Source organism: Rhipicephalus microplus, chromosome X, assembly GCF_043290135.1.
Source record: "Rhipicephalus microplus isolate Deutch F79 chromosome X, USDA_Rmic, whole genome shotgun sequence".
Lineage (NCBI taxonomy): Eukaryota > Metazoa > Arthropoda > Arachnida > Ixodida > Ixodidae > Rhipicephalus > Rhipicephalus microplus.
The window spans coordinates 159,873,712-159,889,810 of record NC_134710.1 but is presented as its reverse complement, the minus strand read 5'-3'; the positions used below and the strand labels follow the sequence as shown (position 1 = coordinate 159,889,810).

The 16,099-nt window shown below is 45.3% G+C and overlaps 1 protein-coding gene across 1 annotated transcript in view; it reads right to left on the bottom strand.

The window, feature by feature from the left end:
- The window catches only part of LOC119177076 (transforming growth factor beta regulator 1), a 42,344-nt gene that overhangs the window by 13,599 nt on the left and 12,646 nt on the right, over positions 1 to 16,099 (bottom strand). The window contains exons 3-4 of the mRNA XM_037428457.2: positions 13,812 to 14,026; positions 1,383 to 1,590 (exon numbers count right to left, since the gene is read on the bottom strand). Of these exons, the coding sequence (XP_037284354.2) occupies positions 1,401 to 1,590; positions 13,812 to 14,026 (405 nt within the window). The 3' untranslated portion in view covers positions 1,383 to 1,400. The remainder of the gene's footprint in view (positions 1 to 1,382; positions 1,591 to 13,811; positions 14,027 to 16,099) is intronic.

Sequence of the window (16,099 nt, the reverse complement as noted above, 5' to 3'; positions counted from 1 at the left end):
AAGTGCCCTTTTGGGCAAGAACCACTCGCTTGCGCGCTTCTGGATATGGTATGTTTTTTTTTGGTTTTCAGTGTAAGTATGTCTTTTTCTTTTTGCCATTCTGGGCAGGAGCGTGAGTACGCTACATGGGGCCCCTTGCAGTTCACACAGTTTAAAGCGTTCATGCACTCGCCCTCTTCATGTTCATTCTGGCCGCATTTCATGCAGGTTGGATTACCACGACATGAATGAGACCCGTGCCCGAACCTCTGGCACCGGAAGCACCTGTGAAGATTAGGTATGTAGGGCCTCACACGTAGGTAAAGATACGCTACCTTAACTGCAGCAGGAAGCGTCGTGCTTACGAAGGTTAGTATGACATTCCTTGTGCGGGTTTCCTTCTTGTCTTTACGGATGATGATTGCTCGTGCGGCAAGTACACCTTGATCCGCTAAAGAATCCTCAATTTCTGCGTCGGTGCACTTTAGCAGTTCATTGTCCGATATTACACCTCGCGTGTAATTGAGAGATCGGTGAGCTCTTACACAGACTTCATGTTGTCCTATTTTTCCAAGGTGTCTAATTTTGTCACTTTATTCTTTGTTTTTCACTTCTATGAGGAGATCTCCTGAATTCATTTTTTTGCACTGTAATTGCTTCCATGCATTCTTTTATTGCTTTTGCAATCGGGAATGGTGATATGTCCTGAATCTTAGTTTCAGTTAATGACGTTACAACAAAGAATTTAGTGTAATCGCTCTCTTTAGTAAGAAAGTTTCTATTTGCTTCGGTGCGACCCCTTTTACAAGACCAATCATTGTGGAAAGGCGGGGCATTTTTTTTTCATAGAAAAGCGCGTTCATTTGGTAGCAATGCTGGCCCCCCCCCATGGAGTCCAACAAGGGGAACGTATACACACGTTAGCCATACATTGCTACTATAACCCTGTGGTCCTGACCAAGGGAGGTCAGTCCCCCACGGTAAACAATAGCCGCCAAGAAATTTGGAAGTAAATGAAAAAGAGAAGACGACAGGACAGGTAAGAAGTGAGCGATAAAGACGAAGATGTAGGGAGAGAGAAATAGGAAAAGGCGACTGCCAATTTTCCCTGGGTGGGTCAGCCCAGGCATGCCGTCTATGTGAAGCCGGGGCCAAAGGGATGTGTTGCCTCTGCCAGGGGGCCTTAATGGTGCAATCACCCAGCGACAGCTCAACCCCCAGGATCCCCTTTTCCCCGGACACGGCAAAGCCACGCACGGCTAGGCGTGGGAGGGAGCCAAAACTACCCCGTTAGCTCAGGTCCGTGGTGTCGCTACACACCAAACGCCTACTTGCGCAGGCGCCCCTGCGGGGTCAAGCGTTGGAATAGACAGGGGCAATGGACTCTAAAAAGTTCAACTCACCATTTGTTTTTGATGTGCCTAAACAGTGTCCAATGGCTCCTGTTTGATGGTCACTCCTCCAGGAAGGCTGGGCTCAGAAGCCGCAGCTATGGCAGCCAGTCGTGGCTGAAGGCACAGCTGTCGAAAAGCTGCATAGCTCAAGTAGGGGTCACTGTCAAGCCGCTCAGTTTCGTCAGTCGCGCTGCGTGACACCTCAAAACGCACCCATCTGCCAAGAAGAATATTTTACAATTAAAAAATAAGGAGCAGCATTACATGCTGGGGTCCTATGCGAATTTCCAATACTAATTATAACCTGCCCTCGCTCTGTACAAATCCCAGGCAAAAGAAACCCAATCAAATGCACCACATACTCTCACATTTACCTTCTATGGATCATATATGTAACAACAAAGCACAAATTCACCAATGCATTGTCGCTGAAAGAAGTTTAGTACATCAGGCATAAATTCTTACAAATCAATATATAAGCGTGAAATTTTCAATAACTCATCTCAGCGCACTGGATGCTTTGTTGCTAGAAAGTTAAAGCGGTAGGATGTTGCTCGGCACATCTTCTAACAAGCCGTGATAATTATGAAGCAGTGAAATATGTATTCCTCAATTCAATTTTACTTCACGTATTGTCTGAGGACAGCGAACTGGGAGCGTGGGGGAACACACATAAGAAGTAAAGAAGAAGCCCACAGCACGGGCGCTCTAATGAAGAACCAACTAGCCCACCTTTCTATCCTATTGCCTGAGTAGACAGACAAGAAACAAGGCTGTTTTCACAAGGCTTGCGGTGGCCTCTGCTCCATTATGCAGCCAGTCACACCGTATTTTGGCATACAAATAATTTAATCACTGACTCAAAGTACTTGCACAATTTACTTAGTGACAGTGACCATTATGGAGAATGAAAAACTTTTTTTTTTTTTTTTTGGCCACATTGAGCACCATAGCAAACCTGGTTGCTTTCAACTAAAGTTATCACTTTGAATAATACGCACGAGACTGCCAATCAAATAAATGCATACTGACTGTGGAAGGGGTTGAGTCCACCCACAGCTCAACGTCTGTTGCTTTATCTTTGCCATTACCAGTCACAACTGGCAAAAACAAACTGCGTACACAAATGTACACGTTTGAAGGGGTTAAAAGTGCATCTAAAGTAATTAGACTGAGAATTTTCAATAAATGAAGCTTATTATATTTAATCAAAACAAATAATTTTTTATGTACAACAGTTCCAAGCATGCCGTGCAGACAGCCTTCAGCATAAAAAATTAGCGCAAGCCAAAATAGAAGATAAGATAAAATGTGACATGTCGTGCACAAGGTGGTATACTTCAGGCAAGAAGCAAACGCACACGTGGACTCAAAGAAATCGCCTGAAACACTGGTGTTCATATACTCATGCTGCTGCCAGGAGTCATTATCATTCATGATTGATGACATGATAACGTTTACGGCATCATAGAATAACCTGCCACAGTGAAAGCACACACAAAAGCGTTTCTGTCAGGCAACAAGTTGACACACTGAAGAGCATAAGGCAACTTCACCTGAAAAGCACTGTTGGAGAGAAACGAGTTACAAAACAGACAACCCTAGTCTCCACTGCTCTGTTCTTGGAAACTTCAGGGCTACACCCCATCGCTTTTAAAACCAAACAATTATCTCTGGTGCCTGTCGTTGCCACTGTCCCGTTGAAGAAAGAGCCTGCTTTGTATTTCATAACTTTGCCTCCTCAATGAGATGAGGGAGATAATGTGGTAGAGTACGTATATTCAGGGACAACTTTCTGTGGCAGTGCAATCAAGGCTACAGAGCCGAAGCACGCCGTTTTGATAGTTTCACTGTGCAGCTGGAAGAAGTCCAACAAAAAAATAGTTTGTTATGTGTAACCAAAGCATATTAAAAATTACAATTTTTATTTTATAGCCTCAAATTTATGCCAATAAATTGTTAGCCAGATTATGTGGAACAGTATCATTTTTTAGAACTTTGGGTTTTGTTTGGTTGTGGCGTTCTTCATTGGCATCCGAAGGCTCCCTACATTTGATAATAATAAAAAAAAAAGGCCTCTTTGTTGGCATTGCCATTTTCCTATGGTAGCTCACCACTTAATGCCGCATAGCATTTTCAAGAAGCTTGATTAATTGATTGATATGCGAGGTTTAACATTCCAAAACCACCATATGATTATGAGAGACGCTGTAGTGGGGGGCTCTGGAAATTTCGACCATCTGGGTTCTTTAACGTGCACCCAAATCTGAGCACACGGGCATACAGCATTTTCATCACCAACAAAAATGCAGCCGCCGCAGCCGGGATTCAATCCTGCAACCTGTGGGTCAGCAGCCGAGTACCTTAGCCACTAGACCACCGTGGAGGGGCATTTTTCAAGAAGTTTGAGAACCAAAAAGTGTCAAAACAAATGAAGCAAGTCGTCTGCAACCCCTGTCCCCAAGCGAGACTGACACAATCAGAACTCTGTGGTTTCCACATTTTGTTCACTTAGCCAGCTCATTGGCGTAAGCGAGCATACTGTTGCATGGCTCAAGGTGGGAGGTTCTGAGTGGTACCATGGTTAGAAGCAAATAAAGCATAGGAAAGAGCTACCAATATGCCCGAATAATCAGTGATTTTGGTTCAAGCACTCAACAACAAAAAACGTGCGAAAAAATGAACTGAAGAAAATGCATATCTGTCCCACTGAAACTGAAACCAAAAGCAGTTTATCATTACTATTGTGGCACAGTAACACAGAGCATTTAGCTCTGGCATAGCATTTGCTCCATTGCCACAGAACATCATCCCCAAGTATAACTATGTCGCAAACACAGGGTGGCTTGCAAATAAAGGTGTGATCGCCAAATTGGCTAACAATCTTTAAAATTCATTTCCAAAAAAACTAATGACTTAAGGCCATATAGTATGGCACATATCAGTGTACCAAAAGAATGCATGTTGAAAATTTTATTGAAATCGGTAAATATTGGCAAATTACTGGAGTTTCCCTTCAACAAGCCCTGCTAAGTATCTATTAAATGCTCCATGAAAATTTCTGAATTAAATTTGAATAACTAGTTACATGAATCATTGTCCCAGATCAAGAAGCATAGACAGGTCAGCAGCAGACAAACAACCGAAGATGATGTTCCACCATACAATGTTATTTCATTTCAACCAAAAAAAACATGGCAGCAGGCTAGTTGGTTAAAGAAAATATTTTGTTTGGATAAAACTACAAAATTATCACGGACATAGGAAGAAAAAGACATGCACAGAACACTGCACTGTCCTCCATGCATGTTTTTTTTTCTTTCTTGCTGTGGTTCTGTTGTGAAGTTTCTACAGTTTTACAAAGAGGAAGCTAATCTTTTCAATTCATTTATTTTCAAAACATATTTTGATTTAAAAAAATATACATTATGGTTCCTGGCTAAACACAATGGAAACTTCGACATAGGGCACCCATGCAGCACTGAACGTTTGATCAATGAGTTATGCACATATGCTTTAAATCAATCGTTCGTTCTTGTTTACCATGTCCATTTTGTACACCAACCATAATAAACTAGGCATATGAGAGCCATCTGAACTTCATGCAATTTGGATTAAAAAAAAGGCAAATTGGCTTTAGGATCCAAAGCTCTCTGATGCCCAATTGATAAATGTCCCAAACACATTGACATCTTACATTTACACTGTAAGAAAAGCCGTAAAGAACAAATACATCAACGACTGCTAAAAGAAATGCAGAAAACAGAAAGGCAAAGGAAAATGAAAACAAGGAATTGAAGAAGTTAATTCTGTCAGCATGTGCCAAACATGCACAAATGGCATTAAAAGTCTGTCAATATAATAGATACTTTAGCAGAGTTTGTGCAGGCTTTCGTGACAGCAGTGTAAGAGGCAATGGCACAAAATAAATATAAGCAGTGACCTTTTCAACCCTTCATTTAGTGGAGTTATTCAGACGAGCTCAACAGAACTGCCAAGAGCATGTTGTTTTACAAGGACCGAGTCGTGGGTGAGTTGGTATTGCATTGCGAATGGCATTTTTCCGAGAAAAGAAAACAAAAAAAGAAAGGGAAGAAGGCACAGACAGGTGCAGAAACACAAACATAGAAAAAGGCACAAACAGGCTGCACCTGTCTGTGCCTTCTTCCCTTCTTGTTCGTATTCTTCGCACAAAATGCCATTCACAATGCTATGTTTACGTAGAGTGCTTCAAAGAGACGTTAACAAAAAAATATTGTTCTATGTAATTAAATTAGCTTCTGTCAATTCTTACAAACACTCACAGAAATTATCACTTTCGCAGCTGTGGCAATTCCAGAAAAAAAAAGCAACGACAATGTACTCCTTTATTCTCTACAAAGAAAACCTTTTAAGTAGGAACGCAATTAATGTTCACGCACATACTCATGGTGTCAGAAGGCGCTAAGAGTGATTTGACTGCACTAAACAATAATGTTCAAAAAGCTATTTATATAGTCAGAAGGGGCCTGGTCAGTCAGAAAAGATACAACAAAAAACTAGTGGCACTACCACCTCAAAGTTTTCAATTCAAAGATGTCATGGTTTTTGATGGCACCTGCTCATGCCTAGTCAATTTTTTCTATGACTACGATAATATTTTATCCCAACAAAAGATAAATATTCAACTAAGCAATACTCAAACTTTTCGCTAAGCCACAGCAGCGCAGACAGAAAAAAAATTTATTTGTAATGCATGATATCACTCATTTACTGATGCTACAGATTCACTGTAAAATTTAAGACGAAGTAAAGCTACATCAGTAATAAAAGTAAAGATACCTTATCAGTCTTAATACATTGAGAGCTCCTTTTTGTATGTCCCTTTAATATTTGGCTACATTTAGTGAAACACCCTCCAAAAGTCTTTTAAAGGTCTTAGCACCTCACTCTCCTTTCAACCTAGTATGTCCCAAATCACAGGTTATTTTTTTCCTTCAGCAGCTATTCCTATACTCCATCTCAGAACTTCCCTTAAGCACTGCGAAGGCTATAGGGCTCCTTGGCCAACATTAAAGGCGGAAATCCCTAACAATGTATTCATTCGCACCACGTCGTCTGCTCAGCAGCTCCCTGACGTCTGCGCACATGCATTAGGCGAGTAAAGCGAGCAGACGGTAATGTTGGAAGAAACAAGAACATGGCTGCACTTATCAACAGTGGTGCCCTCTACCTCGAATTGATCAAATCAAGTCGCGGTCATGTGCTGGGTGCCCCAAAAGTTCCAAGCTTACACTTAAATTTGCTTAAGGTTTATATCCTGATGCTTCAATAGCAATGTATTCGTGACTATACTGCTGTAGTTTCATGAACCGTTATAAAATTAGGGGCACTTTTGTCTTTGCAGGAGCGGCGAAACAAAAATTTGATCTCGCAAACAACGAGAAAACCTACATGATGCTTTTTCCTCATTGTGATACGGCACAAAGGGATGTCTCATTTCACAATTTATTTGTTGGTGTCAGTGCTGTGGGCAAGTAGCAAGTGTAATTTGGGATAGAAGCGGGCAGTTGGATCTGCATTGTAGTGTACAGGTATCCCAAAGGAGTACGGCCACTAGTGTGGGTTCAGTCTCAGCGAGCCGCAGGGCACGCGTGAACCGTCGCCGTGGCGAGACCACAGTGCTCCTCAAGGTCGCGGCAACACCAAACGCAGTACAAAGTCCGTTGCAAAGGCACAGTGGGAAAGCAAATGGGCTTATCCCCGCCACAGGCGAGAAGTACTACACAGGGGTGCCGCGAGCACGTCTCCGTGGGCAAAAGTGATTTGCGGTGACACCGCTACAAAGGGCCTGGTTGCTCAAGCGAAGGCAAAGGCACTCGCGTTGACATCGGAGAGATACGGGTCAGCGTGGCCTGGCCATGCACTAAGACACCACACCGCTCTTCAGCCTAGCGTTCGGAAGGGGGGGCGACAAAAAGTAAGCGTTCACCGCGGGCGCAAGGCGCCGTTAGTGAAATACGAACAAGCCCCAAACAAGGGGAGCCGATGGACGAAAAAGAAATGCGTGCTTACCCCTTGACATTCCGGAGAGGTTCTCTCTCACTCCTCAAGCGCACGTGAGACGTCCTAAGAGACTCTGCGCGGCGCCACAGTTGACATTTACTACCAGGTAAGAGGGGTTAAACGTCACTCCCCGCTCTGCCAGCGCGGCAGACCACGGAGAAGGGGAGTCATGTCAGGACATGAAAATGCAGAAAGAGGCGGCAAAGCCTGCGCAAAGGCGGCAGGCTAGCCTTGATTCCCACAGCATAGATGCTACCATAGTGATCATTTGTAACCACAGTTACCAGTCATTACTGATAAAATATTTAAAGTGTGAGGAAGAAGACAGACACATGCGGAAGCGCATTGCCATCGCCTGGCTCGCTCGGCTGTTCGCTCGCTGGCTACGCTTTGCCTGCTGCTGCTGCTGCTATCTTCCCGGTCGCTGTGTACCTGAATAAACCCCCGTAACAAGTGGTGGAGCTGCTGGGAACTCCACAGCCTGGAACTTCGCATCAACCTGGAACTTCGCAGCCGGAAACTCAAGCCAGCCTCTGCAATGCCGGATGAATTACGAAATCAACCGCAGCAACAGCCTGCTGTCCTGGTGCCCACATTGGTCTGCCCTGGCCCATCGCGTCAACACGACCCACCAATCTTCAGTGGTACAGAAGAGGAGGATGTCGAAGATTGGCTCGCCGAATACGAACGGGTAAGCGTGATCAACCGCTGGGATGACGCTGCGAAGCTCAGCTACGTGTCATTTTATTTGAGTGGCGTCGCCAGCGTGTGGCATCGAAACCACCTACATGACTTCCCGACGTGGGCTGCTTTTAAAACGCACGTGACGGAAGTATTCGGGCACCCCGCCATTCACAAGCTTCGAACCGAGCAACGGTTGCGTGGCCGCGCGCAACGGAATGGTGAAACATTCACAAGCTACATTGAAGACGTTGCCGACCTGTGTAACCGCGTTGATGTCGCAATCGCCGATGCCGATAAGATCAGGCATATCTTGAAAGGCATTGAAGACAACGCCTTTCAGATGCTGCTGGCAAAAAACCCGTCCACAGTGTCTGAACTTGTGAGTCTTTGCCAAAGTTTTGATGAGCTGCGCAAAGAATGCACAGCCACGCACCGTTCTCATCCACAGGCGACTTCAATGTCGGGATTGGCTGTTGCTCCTGACAATTCATCTCTGCTGCAACAGATTAAGGATTTCGTTCGTGAAGAGGTCGCTCGCCAGCTTTCGCTGATGCCGCTTGTTCACGACCAGTTGAATTCCCCGTTGGCGCCCCCTCTCCAAAACATCATAAGGGACCAGGTCGCCGAAGAGGTCTTGCCTTCGCTCCATCAGGCTCCGACTGCTGCTCCCCTGACGTACGCCGCAGTCGCTTCCAGGCCTGTGATACAAGGTTACAGCCCTCATAGTCCGCCTATTCGCCCGCCAGTATCATCGCCCGCCCGCCCAGTCATACAGTACGCACGAGCCGACGACCCTTGGCGCACGCAAGACAACCGTCCCATTTGTTTTCATTGTGGCCTTGTTGGACATGTGGCCCGTTACTGTCGATTTGGTGCACAACCTATCTCCAACAGTGTGCGTCCACCATGGGTCATGTATGCATCACGTCAACCCCGCCGCAGTTCTTCAGACGACTACGAATCTGATCCTACCTCCCGGACCCCACCCTCCTCTCGCCGCTCACCTTCTCTTCGCCGCCGCTCCCTATCCCCCATGCACCGACAGCGGAGCCCTGTGCGCCAAGAAAACTAAGTAGCCCAGTTCAGGAGGCGAGAACTGCGGTTCCGGCAAAATGCATAAGGCCTCAAATTTCTCCCCGAAACATTATTGATGTTGCTATAGAAGGAACATGGACGCTAGCCCTTGTCGACATCGGCGCTGCCCTTTCAGCGATTGATGCCCGTATTTGCCACCATATCGGAAAAGTCACGACGCCTGTTTCTGGATTATCCCTTCGTACAGCCAACGCGCAGCACGTCGAGCCATCCGGTGCCTGCACAGCACGTCTCGTCATCCAGGATGTTCTTTATGTGATCTAATTCATTGTGCTGCCATCTTGTTCTCATGACGTCATATTAGGGTGGGATTTCCTCTCTACACATCGCGCCATCATCAATTGCGCCCAAGATGAACTCGAGTTATTGCAATTTTAAACAGTTGTCATCAATGACAAGGACACATGTCGCAAAATCACAGTCTGTGACGTCACCATTGTGCCTGCCCAGTCTACTGTTCTTGTCTCCATCTCTTGTGACTCTGAAGACGGCGGCTCAGTGCTTTTCGCACCATCTGCACTTCTAGTTCGCCGCCGATCACTGCCGTTGCCATTTGCCATTCTCGAGTTCCATTCAGGTGCCTCTGTCATGTACATCACCAATCCATCGCCAGAGCCAATCACTTTGCGACGCCGGGAAACCCTCGGCAAAGCCGAGCCGCTGGCGTCATCTTCGATATTCGACACCATGGATGACCCCACTGATATGGCCACCCTCGAGACATCAACTCCTCGGCCACTACCACGATCTTTCACACCAGCTATAGCCAGCGACCTTACGACGACACAACGAGACTAACTTCTTCGCTTGCTCGACAATTTCTCTTCCTCTTTTGACTGCCAAGCAAGGGCACTCGGCCGCACAACGACTGTTTCGCATACTATCGACACCGGAAGTCATGCGCCCATTCAACAGCGTCCTTATCGAGTATCGGCGAATGAGAGGCGCCTTATCGATGACCAGGTGAATGACATGCTTAAACGCGGTGTCATTCAACCTTCTAACAGTCCTTGGGCATCACCCGTCGTCCTTCTTCGGAAGAAAGATGGCACAATACGATTTTGCATCGATTATCGCCGGCTTAACAAGATTACCCGAAAGGATGTGTACCCATTGCCACGAATTGATGACGCACTCGACTGCTTGCAAGGAGCAGTGTTCTTTTCTTCTTTGGATCTCCGCTCTGGCTACTGGTAAGTGCCCATGGCTGAGATTGACCGCTCGAAAACCGCGTTTGTAACACCAGATAGATTATACGAGTTCACTGTAATGCCATTCGGTCTCTGTAACGCGCCCGCCACCTTTGAACGCATGATGGACGGCATTTTACGCGGCTTGAAGTGGCACACTTGCCTCTGCTATTTGGATGATATTGTTGTCTTTGCGCCAGATTTCCTGACCCATTTACAACGGTTGCATCAAGTTTTGACCTGTGTCCGAAATGCCGGTCTCCAGCTTAACTTGAAAAAGTGCCTATTTGCCGCTAGAAAACTAACTATATTAGGCCACGCCGTCTCCAAAGAAGGCATTCTTCCCGATCCTGCTAAACTTTGAGCCGTATCCGAGTTCCCGAAGCCTACTAATCTGAAAGCACTGCGGACCTTCATTGGCCTATGCTACTATTTTTGGCGCTCCATTCGTAATTTTGCTACTGTTATTGCACCTCTCAATGCACTCCTCCAAGGCGACAAAGAACTATCTACCTGGTCAGAAGCTTGTGATGATGCGTTCGACGCCTGCTTACGTCTCCACCAATTTTGCGTCACTTCGCTCCGAGCGCACGCACAGAAATTCACACTGATGCTAGTGGTGTCGGCCTTGGTGCTGTGCTCGCACAACGTGACGATGCCAACACCGAATACATGGTTGCATATGCCAATCGTGCACTCACAATACCTGAGACCAATTACACCGTAACTGAAAAAGAGTGCCTGGCCATCATATGGGCTCCACAGAAATTTTGCCCCTATCTTTACGGTCATCCTTTTGACGTCGTAACAGACCACCACACTCAGTAGGGTTGAGAGCTGGGCTAGTTGGTGAGACATCATTTAACCATATGGTGTAGTAGCGCAAATTCACGGGGACGAAGAGGACAAGAAAACACGACACTCGCTACACTCGCAACTAATTTTTATTTCAGAAGCAGCACTTCATATATAACCTATAACCCTAGCGACACAGAAAAGAACTACGAACACTGAATCATTGTCAACAGAAGCTTTTGCGCAGACTCAGGCGAGTTAAGTAACCTCCGCGAGTTAAGTAACTCTCCTTCGTTAAGTAACCGAGAAGCCAGCTACCTCGAAGGACTTAATTGAGATCAGTGTTTGCATGTGTCATACTCTCCTTTTTGTCGTTTCAAAATTTTGTTTCAAACACGTGTGAATTCCCGCAATTTTTGGTTTTTTTGATATGATGTTACCCAGGGCTGTTTTAGTTATGTCATCTTAAAGTGTCTAAGCGTAACTGCCGTGTACTATCGCTTGAGTCTGCGCAAAAGCTTCTGTTGGCAATGATTCAGTGTTCGTAGTTCTTTTCTGTGTCGCTAGGGTTATGGGTTATATATGAAGTGCTGCTTCTGAAATAAAAATTAGTTGCGAGTGTAGCGAGTGTCGTGTTTTCTTGTCCTCTTCGTCCCCGTGAATTTGCGCTACTACACCATATGGTTAAATGACACCACACTCTGCGTTGGTTGTCAAACCTCAAGAAGCCGTCAGGTCACCTTGCTCGGTGGGCCCTTCGACTCCAGGAATACGACATCCGTGTCGTATATCGTTCTGGCCAACAACACTCTGATGCTGACGCCCTGTCACGCTTCCCACTCATTTCAGACGCCAGCGCATCTAGTCACAATCACAATATTTCGCCACTTGACATCTTGGACATGGCCTCGGAGCAACGAAATGAACCTTGGATCGCCTAAACTTTTTGTCAAGCCCCCTGACCACCCAGGCTGCACGAGCACTACGCCACTAAGTGCAGCATTATGCTATCCGCAATGGTCTTTTATACCACCGTAACTACCAGAACGATGGCCGCACATGGTTATTGGTCGTGCCCCGCCATCTTCGTCGCGATCTCTGTTCCGCTTTCCACAATAACCCTCAGTGTGGCCACGGTGGCGTGTTCCAGACGTACACGCGCCTTCGCCTAGGCCATTATTGGCGCAGAATGTACACCTTCGTCTGCAAATACGTCCGCTCATGCCTCGCCTGTCAACGACGGAAACCAGTCTCGCACCTCTCCAGCCGCTTCCCTGCCCAGCCCACCCATTTGATCGCGTCGGCACTGACTTGTACAGGCCTCTCCCATACACTGGCGCTGGCAACCACTGGATTGTCGTCGCCGTGGGTCACTTGACAAGATACGCCGGAACCGCTGCATTACCTGCCGCAACAGCCAAGGACGTTTCCTTGTTTATTCTACGCAGCTTTGTTCTCCGCCATGGCGCCCCTCGTGAACTGCTCAGTGATCGCGGCCGTGTATTTCTCTCAAACGTAGTGCAATCACTCCTATCCGAATGCAGAATTATTCACCGCACCACTACCGCATATCACCCACACAAACGGATTAACGAAACAATTTAACCGAACTTTGGGTGACATGTTGTTGATGTACGTTGCGTCAGACCACTGCAATTGGGATCTTGTTCTTCCGTTTGTCACATTCGCCTACAACACCACCTCCCAAGCCACCACCGGATTTTCACCATTCTTCTTGCTATACGGCCGTGAACCCACTAGCACCATTGATACGATTCTGCCATATCATCCAGACGTTGACGAGTACCAGGCTGTGTCTGCGGTGGCTCACCACGTCGAAAAATGCCGACAACTGGCCGGTTCTTTCACCTACGACCAACAGTGTCGCCAAAAACAGCGTCACGACTTCGACATCCCTCCTGACCCTTTCACCGTCGACTCTCTAGTGTGGCTTTGGGTTCCGCCAGTTGCTGCTCCTGGCTTTTTTTCTAAGCTTCTTCCGAAGTATCACGGACCCTACCGTGTGGTTGCGCAGACCTCTCCTGTTAATTATGTGGTTGAACCCGTTATGCCATCTTCCGACCTTCGTCGTCGGGGGCGAGAAACAGTCCACCTTAACCGTCTCAAGCCGTATTATGACCCTCTGACCTCTTTCTAGGTCACCAGGATTGCTACCTCTCGATACCGGCGGTTATTGTGAGGAAGAAGATGGACACATGCGGAAGCACATTGCCATCGCCTGGCTTGCTCGTCTGTTCGCTCGCTGGCTACGCTTTGCCTGCTGCTGCTGCTATCTTTCCGGTTGCTGTGTACCTGAATAAACCCCCGAAACAAAAGAAATACAACATAAATGCAATGAAGAATAACATGTCATTTATTGTTGTGAAGCAGCACCGGCTAAACAAGTACAAATGAGTCAACCCTTCAAAATGTAAAAGAAGTGTCTGTGGAACTGTACGTCTTGCTGCACAAGCATGTGGCTTGCTTACACTCTGTAGCTTTGGTAATACTGAACAATAGTGGTGAAATGATGGCTTTCCTTAGAACTCAACACGTGACGAATAGTCTTCAAAATTGAAGAAGGTGTATATGCATATGCCATAAACAGAAATTCAAAAGAAATACTAACCTGTAATTGGGGCATTTGCGTGCACCAGGACAACTCTGGACCAGATTCTGAATAGTTGGATGAGGCAAAGCAAAAAAATCTGCACCTCGTGCTGCAGGCACAATTACCTCTGCCCCACATGTTCGATTCACTGCTCGCAGAAGTGCAACATAGCATTCATCTGGACTGCTGCCCACAAAAGGTCGCTCAGGTGCATCCTCTGCAACGATTTCGAACTAGAAAAGAAAGGAGAACAAGACAACATATTGTTCGCAGTACCTCACTAGCATGAGCTACACATCAACCTCTGTCACTTTACAAAAGTCTTTCACTCCTTTGCTCTATAAAACATTTTACTTTGCCACAATTGCAATGATTATATAATCATACAATAAAAAGCAACAATTTGTGAATAGGGATATTGTTATTCGCTTTCATTGACGGTTATGTCTCTGCATATGCAATATGGAAACATCTTATGACCATTTGTAAACAGAACTTGATATTTGCCATGACACAAAGCAAGACTTTATTAAAAACAAGGCTTTACAAACAATAGCTCTACATTCTTGCGTCTTACTTTTAGGTGTAACAAAACAGTGAAAGATTGTCATGAGCTCTGGCATATTTATAGAGTGTGTGCACATGACTACTGGGACGTGGAGCATTATTTATTCATTGAAAGTACCTCACAGACCCCGGAAGCAGGGTTTTATATATAAGTATCAGAGATAGCAACCCTTATTTGGCTGTCTGTGTCCTGGACACAGCTAAGATCAACCACCCTGAATTACTTGCTTCATTACTTCTCAATGGAATACCTCTCACATGTGCACGGTTTGAAGGCACAAACAAGTTACTTAGGATGGTTGATCTCCGCTAAGCCTGGGAAAGAAACGGCCAGCCAAACATTTTCTCTCTATTTCACACCTTAACAGTCATTTACATATAGTCTGAATGCTATTAGAGAGCTCCTATAATCACAGTGAAAAGGTAGCACACAAAAGGGATACATCTTACAGTCTCTTATTAGCTTCACAATGTGGTCTTTTGTGGCTTATACTTAAATGGTCCACTGGTGTTGCAATAAAAGCCTTGGTCTGATATTCAAATGCCGCCTCTACCATGCTCTTGTGGCCACATACACAACTATGATGCTGTACTGATGTGACGCAGTCCCCACATTTCTTTGCCCATTATCATTAAGTTAACCTTCGGTATCAATAGCGCCTCTAAGACCATTCAGTTGTATTGTATAATATCAGAGATTATTGTGCAAGCTAAATGGAACTGTACTATTATTCTCCCACCAGATGGTGCCACTGCTATATCAGGCACAATTTTCTTTTTTATTGTTAGTCTTGGTTATGCCAAGAACACTTTTTGTCATGATGTAAAATTCAGCTATAACATCAAAAAATAAAAAAGAAGGCGGTATGAATTTTAAGAAGTCAAGTCAGGCACTTTTCTCAGCAAAACTTGCGGGTTAAAGAACGTGTGTGGACCTACAAGTCAGGCTTTCATGAAAGCATTTCACTGTGACCAGGCACATAAATTGAACATATTAAAACGAAGTCACCATAGCATTACTTAATAAGCTATAAAAATAACTTCATTCAAGGGGAGTGTAGTTCAGCATGTGTAGCGAAAGCCATAAACATGGATACATAAAGCCAACAACAACCATATAATATGGTGTTCCACTGGCCCAAATTTGTCTTTTTGCAGATGATTGTATAATATGTCACAAAACTACTAATGATACTAACATGTGCTGTTTGGAGGATGATTGAAACATAGTGCCTGAGAGTCAAATATTTCTGAGAAAAAGTTCCCAAGGTGTTCAAATTACTTTGGTGCAGTTTTTAAGTGTATGAATGTGTTAAGTTGGGAAAAATTGTAAAAATTATGAGGAACAATTTTTTTTTGCATCTGTATTACTTCGTAATGTGAAACGTTCTACAGTATTGAAGAACGCGGCATTCCTTGGAACATGGGTCTACGCACAGCGCCTTATGACCATCTATACATATAACATGCATCTTCATTGTGCTGGCAAACACACAGCATCTTCTCTGCATGTGGCTGCCATGGGAAAAGTAAATCGGTAATGAAAGAGAATGAAAATACTTCTAGAGTGCTGGTGATAAAGAAGCTAAGAGAACCATCAATAAAGATGTAAACCTACTCCAACCACCCCTGCAAGGGAGTGCTCCTAACGATGAACATCAAGTTTCACGCGCCACCATTACAAGGCAGTGCAACCATTTCCAACGCTCCTTGCAATTTCTAGGAGGTGGCAGCCCGTC